Source organism: Aplysia californica, unplaced genomic scaffold, assembly GCF_000002075.1.
Source record: "Aplysia californica isolate F4 #8 unplaced genomic scaffold, AplCal3.0 scaffold00298, whole genome shotgun sequence".
Classification (NCBI taxonomy): Eukaryota; Metazoa; Mollusca; class Gastropoda; order Aplysiida; family Aplysiidae; genus Aplysia; species Aplysia californica.
Window position 1 is genome coordinate 122052 of NW_004797568.1, and position 9599 is coordinate 131650.

The window sequence follows — 9599 nt, forward strand, 5'->3', positions numbered from 1 at the left end:
CTTTATTATCCTGTTCTTATTGTGCCTGGGCATATTTGGGATAGAGTTTTTATTTTTTTTCCTTGTCCAAGTGCAGACTTAAGAGACTGCTGGGTTTGGACATTTAAAAAATGCGGAAATTTGAAGTTCAGTTGTGATGTAGGCCAAAAAAAGAACTATGAAGGTGTTGTGATTGAAAAAAAAAGTGTTGAGTGGAGTTGAGTTTTGGGAGAGTTGTGATGGTAATGGCCACTACCCTAAGAACTGATCAAGACAACAGAAACATTTAGAAACAGAAGAAGAAACAGAGTACACAAGAATGCTCACTATATTATCTGCACCAGATTTTAAAAATAATAGCAATAATATGAGAAAAAAACAACTGTCAAATATGTGTACATCAGAGAATTTATTGTTTTGTGAACTATTTACAAGGGTTATTTTTACACAGCACCCACTTAAATACTGTCCTTCACTTATGAAAATTTTCTATTGATATTCCTTTGGGGACTTTTGTTGAGCTGTTTGTCCTACAAAACAGCTAAAAATGGTAGGATTAATCAGTCGTATATTTCAGCCTCCTTATTTTACTTTATACGCTTTAATATAATGTTCCTTTGTTCCATCTGAGCATTTGTGCCAGTCTCCTTTTAATGAAATGTCGCTTCAACTTCTTGGGGTTGAATCCATACGTGAGTTTGAAAATATTCTGTTCATATAGCAATAGCACTGTTCGGAAAACGTGAAAGGACAGACATCACATGGGGTGTTAGTTTCGTGGCAGAATCATGCACTGATTTGAGAGTGGTGGCTGCCACTTGGGGTCGGGGTTGTTGAGATACATCTGTTTGAGGGTGGTGGTGTCGATGTTCTTTCCAGTTGAAGATTTCAGCTCCAAGTACATGCCTGGGGTAGAAAGAAAAGTAAAAACAAACTTATGAGTGTAAATTGCTTCCAGTTAAACTTTCATTGATCATTCTATTTCACCAAACTCTACTTAACTATAAGGACACAACTTCTTCAACATAGCCCATCTTTTTTTTCTTTTTTTTTTAATCTCTTCCTTTGTTTTATGTTTATTTTGCAATATTTTATTAAGTTATTTATGTACCTTTTCATATTAACCTCTATCTAACTTAAATTAGACCATTATCCCTTTGTTGCTTCATGACATACCTGGGGTGTCATGACAACGCATAATTTTTAGCTTTGTGCCATACCAGTCACGGAAGTTGACAAAATTTGCCACTCCTGATTTCCTATAAGATGTTACATGTATGTCACACTTATTATCTGGCTCCATTTCTTCTGTATGGAGTTTAAGCCACAAGCACAGCAGGGGTTCATATTCAGGAATAAAAAATGTACATGCCAGTATCAAATTTGCTAGTATTAGTTTACAGCTAGGTTTGCAAGCAATCCGAAGTCTATCCTCACAGATGACCACATGCTCTCACAAATCTATTTTCATAAAATTGTCCATGTTTTTCAACATACAGACTTGAAATTTGGCACACAGATCGTTTTTTATTCAAAACTACAAACAGCTGACTAGTTTTTATGACGATAGCGACTCATGCTTTAATGTTAGGGGCTTTCTTCCTCAGTGCCCCCCCTAAATTTTCCACTCTGTTTGGTAAAGCTATCTTTGGAAACCTCTGAACTGATTACTAATGGTCCTATCAATACATATGAAAACTAGCTGGCTGTAAAATTTCATGTCTTCTCTCCCTTTTGCTTTTTAAAAAAATGGTCTTGGTAGCATAGTTTTGAAATGTTTAAGAAAATAAAATTGTCAACAAAATTCAAGATGGTAACCGATGAACTTATGAGTTATTTGAAAGGTTCGATTTTCATTCCTTCACATAAGTATCAACATATATACCAATACTAGCTTCTCAGGTTCTCTGGTTGAAAAGTTTGTTGGCAAGGTTGCGATACCCCTTAATCAAAGTTAATGGATCCTTGTTTGAGACTTTATTTAACTTAATACAATAGCCCCTTTTCTGCCCTTTTTTCTTAACTCGACCAGTGACGAGCCCGTCAAGACAGCTTTTTCCAACATGCTTTTGTTTGCATTACTTTTATACTTGCTTGACTACAACCCCTCTCCTTGACACCCCCAAGGAAGAAGACAATCCATGGCCATATTACTAATTTTTTATTTGCTGATTACTAAAACATATTCTGCTGGTGGGTGGGCAGCCCTAGCTTAGTTGGAAATCAGTGCTGACAGAAGGAACGCACAACCCCAGGCAATAAAGGAGTAAATACCGCTTTAAACAGTTTAAAATCATTCTGATTAACCGATGCTACAGCTACAAGTTACAGTTGATACTCAAGCAGCTCTTCCTACTTCTATCATGTCACTGCTAATATGCTATGCGATATTACTGCTGATGCAACAGTAACTGATAAAAATACCTCCTCTTCTGCAGGTACCAAAACCAGGCAATGTGGGTTAAACTTGGTCTAAGATTTGATTCCACGAGGTCTTAATTATTTGTAATGTGCCCATCTTATCCTGGGAAAGTTCAGTGCGTATCTTTCCATAGCTAAAACATGCTAGTTTTTGCATACATCATGTACGAGATATTATTTCAAAATGTACTCACCCAGGTCATTTTTGGGAGGGTCAGCTATACTTCTGTTCCAGAAGGGCTCTTCAAGATAAATCAAGTCTCTAATGTTTTTGGCTATTATCTGCAACAAAAAATTAGCAGCCTTTATACTACTTGCAGTATATTATATTTTGAAACAATAAATTTTCATGACACAATATTCACATTTTTTAAATCTTTCCTTTTCCGTCACAGTGTCCAAGACAAACTGCATCATCTGTTTTTCTAAATCTAAAACTGTTGGAAATAAGCTCCTCCACTTCATTTTACAACCAGAATATATCAAGGTTAACAAGGACCACTCTTCTTCAGAGCACACTTTTGCAGCTTGGAGAGAAGCCATACATGTGTATTTTCCCACTCTGCCATTTCAGGGATGGATATTAATTTAGAGTGCCTCATAATGACTCAAAGTGAAATTCAGTCGAAGCAAAGAAGAGACAGTAAATATATGGCAGCCTTTTCTTTTAGGGAAGAGGTGGCGAGATGGGTGAAAGTATCAATTCTTTAACTATTGCAAGAGAATATACAGTCTAGCACCAATCCTCGAACACAGCGGGTCTTGACAAAAGTGTTCAACCCGTCCATGTATAATTTGAGTCAAACGTAACAACAAATGATAAGAGAAATATTATTGAAGCAAATCAAGGGAAGTAACTTTATCCCGATAGTATAATGGTCAGAAAATAAATCACTGCTATCAATACTATCATGAAAAATACCCGATATGTGGCATCGGTCTTCTAATGGTTACACTTCCCAACTTGTAATTGTGAGATTGCAGGTTCAGGACCTGAGTTCAAAGCTCGGCTCAGTCTGGCTTTGTGTCCTTAGGCACGTTTGGTACAATATATAGTAGGCCATTATCATGAGATACACTCTAAATTAATATCTGTCCCTTAAAAGATAGGGTGGAGAAATACATTCCCTCCAAGCGGCAAAAGTTTAATGAGTAGTCCTTCAAGTTTTGCATGTTTGAATATCTGTGCTTGACTACTGTAGGCTATATAATTAATACAGCGCCCTTGAACATCCTTCAGAAAACCAAAATAGAAAAATAACAGTATCAGGGCTTACCTTAATGTGCTCAAAATCTGTGATTCCAATGTCTGGGAAAGCAGAGGCATGAAGGCAGCACAGCTTACGGCCATTGATCAGATTTGTCAGGAAACAAGCCTAAAAAAAAAAAAAAGGTAAATTTAGAAGTGGGACCTCACGACCTCCAAATCGTACGTCAATCTTCAATAAGGCTGATCCAAGAGGAGGGAGTTGGAGAGCCTTGAAACTCGCCAAAGACACCTCACTGGGGATTCAAAGCGGGGTCATCTGTACTGTAGCTCAGCATGAGCTGTCTGTTAAGGACCAACTACAACAGAGTTAAAGAAACAAGAAGACTTCAAGAACAATTCAGCCTTTTCAAACACAGACTGTTTCTCACATATGCATCTAGAAATGGCACCTCGTCAGATGTGTCAAATGCATATGCGACCAGTATTAGCTTGTTTGCTTTATCTGTATTGTGATATTTATGTACTATAATATATATGTGCTGCTGATGTAACTCTCAAAAGTTAATTGATTTTACTTAATGACTTTGTGTGTATTGTACATGCCGGGGGCTCTCGTGGCCTAGAGGTTAAGGTGTTGGCCTCTCATTCAAAGGTCCTGGGTTGGAATCCATGTAGCCACCGAAAAATTTTCTTCTCTAAAATTGTCTCCACTCCTTTCACCTCCTTTCCTACTCTCTAGCAATGTTCTGTTGTCTGCTTTCGTGTCCACTTTCTGCCCCCACCCCCTCACCTCTTTTGCCCCCTCTTCTGGGCCCCTGACTCTTTCTGCAGCCTTTCTACAGCTACTCCTTGGCACCTTTTTACTGCTGTCTTTCAGCCACACCCTAGATCTTCTTGTAGGAAAGACCTACACCTAGCCATCTCGGACAAGGACGAAAAATCTCGGAGGGCCAGTGTGCAAGTTGCGCACGTTAAAAATCCCTAAGTGGTCTAAAATCGATAAGAGTAGGCTTCAGCTGCCACCCGTGCAAAATTCTAAATTTCCTACCAACTGAAAATATTAGGTGTATCCCGCGCGCTCATATGAACTTCTGCAGTTGTGAGTGCCGTAAAACACTTACAAAAATTTTTTAATATATTTTACATGCCATTGTACTCCAATTTCCCCTATGAGGACCCTATAAATAGAACTAGAGGTCTTAGCTGTGACGTTACAAGTGTCAAACTTGAGGGGTGCACCGCCATTCCCTAGAGGAATAAAAGGCCAGTCCGAGCACAGCAACACTTTTAATTCACAGATTAATACAGTGGAACTCGGATTCAACAAATTCGTCGGGCCTGACCTAAAATCTCATTGAATCCGAATGTTCATTGTAGCAAACATGAAGTTTTTGTCCCTTTTCAACTTCTTCGATTAAATGTAGCTTAGTTTCAAATTAAGGCATTTTCTTCTCTTAGATGCGATACTGACTGAAGAAATGGTGTAACATTTTTAGATTACACTTGACTATCAACACACGCTGTGCAAAAAAAGTCTGATTCGTTCAAAAGCAGGCCTGTGTCATCTCGATCGTTTGCCAAAAAGTTGTGTTGCTGTGTAGAGCCTAGCATACAGCAACTTTGGATTCTATAGACCAGAGCACAATTCATTGAATAGATCTATGTCAAGACTAGCTTATATCATTGTAATAATGAACAGTTGCCGACGGGGAAAAAGACTGTGGCGTGTTTGTATTTGCGGCATTCCGCGCCCGGACCGCTGGGGCCGTATTGTGTATGTGCGTATGTCATATGATTAAACAACAACAGCAAACAAAAAGAAAACTTAAAATAAAACTGAACTGAGCTTCAGACTTTATGAAGACCTAGGTGTTGCAAGGGACGCTCAGCATCACAACGTTGTTTCTAATCCTCTCTAAAATGGCGACAAAGCGAGCTGATGTGGGCTCGCAGAGCCTATATATATATATATATATATATATATATATATATATAAAAATATATATATTAGTGAGTTTACGTGGGTGACGTCACAGCTCCAACCTCTAGTATTATGTGCACCTACTACTGGAATTCAGGTAATAGTCACTATTGTGGTTAGCACTTGTAAAAATAACAGTCATTCACCAATCTAATAATAGAGTGGAGTGGTTGTATGATCAGACAAATTAAAATTTAAGTCAAGGGTGTTCTGATTAAGAGGGCAGCCAAGCTTGCAGTCACAGACCACACTCCATACAACACATCATAAGTTCTGTTAACTGTCCTGTGGTCTGTAGACTGTAGTAGGCTTACTCAACATTTTTGTTAAACGAAGTACAGCTAGCCTGAGAGTCTAGCTGTACTTAAGTATGGCTAGACTGCCAGTCTATCCGTACTTAGATCTAGGCTTGGCCCCATCGACTCAAACCTGTTGAGTACACAGGTCTCATTAGATCTAGCAATTATTCAGGTTTAAAATACAATGTACATGCAAGTCAGTGAGCCACCTTTTGGTTTTGTCTCAAATACAAATACTTTAGGTATTGCAAACTAAAACTTTCATTTACAATTCAGCCATCAATAACAAGTACGGCTAGCCTGATTGTCTAGCCGTCCTTAAGTACGGCTAGCCTAACCATCTAGCCGTACTTATCTTAGGCCCTTAGCCTTATTAGCATAATTAGAAAACAGGTCTAATTAGTAATTATTCAGGTTTAAAATACATGCACTGACATTAAGGCACCTGGTTTCATCTCAAATACAAATACTTTAGGTACTCATGCAAACTAAAAATTTATATTTACAATTCAGTAGGCCTATATTTTTTTTACCGTCAGTTGAGCCATCATATTCATATTAAGAATAATTAAAAGTACGGCTAGCCCAGCTGTCTAGCAGCCAGTCTAGCCGGCTAGCCTAGCAGTCTAGCCGTCATTTAAAAGTACGGCTAGCCTCTTCCTTTGCTAAATTCCTTCATTTTTACCTGTGCTTTGTGCCTTACCTATATTTATCATTTTACATGATCAGTGCACCCATACTTTCGTTAGTATAGATTTATGTGTGTGCGTTTGTTTTCCCTTATCTTACATGCCTAAGGTAACTCGATTCAAAACAAACTTTTTTTTAATGCACCAACGCCAACAGCGTAGATCTAGAATCTAGATCTAGATCTAGATCTAGAAATCTAGTATCTAGAGGATAACAGTAGTAGTAGGCTTATTAGTAGGGCTACTAACAGTCAACAATTTAATGCAATAAATCGTTAAATCGGGGAGCTAGATTAATTCTATGCCATGCGTCTACATAGATATTTACATACCCTGTACTGTGGGAAGCCTAACTCCTCTATCCAGTCAGCTACGTGTTCTATTGTCCAATAAAGAGCTGAAGGGACTCTTGGATCCTTTAAATCTTCCACAATTGTAGCCTCCACCGACGCCATTTTGTTTACTGTATCCTAGCAAGGTCACGTGACGTGGGAGAAAGCATTAAAATTATTCTTATCATGAGGCAAGAAGAAACGACAAGGAAGCACCTTACTTCAAGACAAGAGATCATAATCATTCAAAATAATATTCTGTCGGAAAACTTGCGGATGTAGCGGAGTTGTTACTAAATTGCGGAAATCTTTTCAAAGAACGGAAAGAAAGCAGAACTATTATAGTACACGCTGCATAGTCGGAGGGAGTAATCATTTAACTATGTTTTGTTAAAAAGAGAGAGGAGGGGGAGAGAGAAATAGAAGATATTTTTATACACATGCATAGAGAGAAAGGGGGTAATGTGTGTGTGTGTGTGTGTGTGTGTGTGCGTGTGTGTGTGTGTGTGTGTGTGTGTGTGTGTGTGTGTGTGTGTGTGAGAGAGAGAGAGAGAGAGAGAGAGAGTGTGTGTGTGTGTGTGTGTGTGTGTGTGTGAATGTGAGAGGGAGAGGGGGGGGAGAGATTTTTTCTAATCAGTAACAAAAATACAAAACAGCACCAACAACAATATTAACTAGCAAAGAATTAGATTAAGAAAGGGTGTGGGCTGTATAGATTTACTTTTTTTTTCTTCTATATTACTTTCAATAGATCTATCTAAAAGTATAATGGATGTATATATATATAAATAAGTGTATCCAGGGGCGAAGCGTCTATATAATCAAATAATCACTGCTTCCCTTCCTAATTTTGAAACGTTGTAGCAGTCAAATTCACCCATAAACGTAAACCTTATAAATTAAATGTAAAAAGACGTTTCTTAATCAACAATGAACAGTATGCCTAACATTCAAAACAGTTTCACTGCCACAGAAATAGCCTGCTCACCCCTCTCTGGCCACTCCATAAGCAGTCACAAGCTTTGATTAAATAAGCTTACAGTGGGGCTGGAAGAGTCTACCAATAGAGTTGAAGGGAATACGTGCATAGCAGTCAATACTGTTTCATTGCCACCCTGTTCACCCCTTTCGGGCCACAAATATAATCAGTCGTAAGCCCTGATTATGTAAGTGAACTATTACACTGGTCGAGTCTACCTTACAGATGTGAGGGGAACTAACTCCTAATAATGTCTTTACTGCTACGAGTGCTTTTTTTTTAACGTCCTATAAGCAGATCGTGACCTCGATTATGACACCGGCTCCTGGCCGCGAAAAGCTAGACAAAAAACAGTCAAAAGTGAAATTTAAAAAAATGATAATTGTCATGTTCTACCAAATAGTTAGACTCCCTGGTAGATCTATAACATATTATAGATCTAGTACTGACATCTCTGCTTCCTTGTTTTGGGTTTGTGTATTCAGTTAAATTTAATTTTAGTTGGAATTGATATTTAATAAGATACTTTCCCGATTATTTTGGCGGTTGAATTCCGGATTTGTTTTCATTCACACAACTTAAGAGTCGCCGCCTCGAGTAAGATTCTTGTGTGATATCTCCAGGCCATAATATCTGGTTCCGTTTCACTTTGATTACCCTGTCAAACAAGTCAGCCTTCGCCCCTGAGTGTATCTCAAATAATTTGGATTTGTCAACGCGAAACAAACCCAAAAAAAAAAAAACAACCCAAAAAAGGCCTACGACTATACGAGGCCTAGATCTATATAATATATTTGGAGCAGGACAAAATGAAAGACTTGAAATCTTAGCTATTTTACTTGTCAAATCAACCTGCAGAATTTCCACGGCTGAGTCAGGCCAGTGTGCTCAACCACGTTCCAAGGCATAGTAGATCTAACATAATTATTTATATTATCTGAAGAAATCGAGGGTTTTTAGAGTGTTTTTTGTTGTTTTTTTCCTTTTCATTTAAGTATGGGTTTGTTACGCTACTAGTCTTGGTCACACTTCCTGTGTCAATGACTGGGCGGCGTTATTTACACCCGAAATAGAAGTAGATTTCAAAGTGGTTCGAAACTGCTCATTATATGTGACTGATTTCAATTCCATTATTGTCGACGGTAGAACACAGAATTCTACACTTAGAAGTAGAAGTATTCTGTGCGGTAGAATAATGTATCTATACCAGAGAGTTTACAGTAAACCATCTCTTATCTATACATTATTTCTGCTCAAGAAGCAATCGTAGCATTAGACAGGGTAAGCGTCTAAAGTTTTTCCTTTGCACTTACCTCAAAACCAGGAAATGTGCAGTTACGCACGTATAATTGCTTTGCTCTTGCATGGAAGGCAGTGTTAATAAAAAGAAAATACTGGACTTCATTCAGTGTGTTATATCAAATTAAGACACAAGAAAATAAAGTACTAGTACTACAGAAAGTAAAAGTAGAAGCTGGTGCATGACTGACAGAAAAAAATATAATAGGACTACATGTTTGGAATTGGTTAATTTGCAGCTACGCATGAACAATAATGTAAGGCCTTCTGGTTTGCTTTGACAATGACAATGACAATGACAATCTTTATTCATCTCGTAGGGAGAAATTTGTCTTGGTCGTTAACAATGGCAGTAGACGTTACAAAAGTTAGACTAAAAGGTGCACTCACACAAACGCACAACAAGACAG

General features: G+C 38.1%; 1 protein-coding gene across 1 annotated transcript; it reads right to left on the minus strand.

Moving 5' to 3' along the window:
* Window positions 1-369: 369 nt before the first annotated feature.
* On the minus strand, window positions 370-7057 carry LOC101859794 (sterile alpha motif domain-containing protein 15). The gene is made up of 4 exons (XM_005101759.3): window positions 6912-7057; window positions 3678-3776; window positions 2595-2682; window positions 370-885 (listed from the first exon to the last, which is right to left on the minus strand). Exons 1-4 carry the CDS (start codon window positions 7032-7034, stop codon window positions 749-751), a joined length of 447 nt encoding a protein of 148 aa, XP_005101816.1. The 5' UTR covers window positions 7035-7057; the 3' UTR covers window positions 370-748.
* Window positions 7058-9599: the final 2542 nt, after the last annotated feature.

What these genes read in the sequence shown, in the direction of transcription:
- LOC101859794 (XM_005101759.3), bottom strand. Translation starts at nt 7,034, where the DNA reads ATGGCGTCGGTGGAGGCTACAATTGTGGAAGATTTAAAGGATCCAAGA. An exon ending in TAGGCTTCCCACAGTACAGG is followed by an intron (nt 3,777 to 6,911) that starts GTATGTAAATAT and finishes TTTTTTTTTTAG; the next exon opens with GCTTGTTTCCTGACAAATCT. An exon ending in CCCTCCCAAAAATGACCTGG is followed by an intron (nt 886 to 2,594) that starts GTGAGTACATTT and finishes TTTCTACCCCAG; the next exon opens with GCATGTACTTGGAGCTGAAA.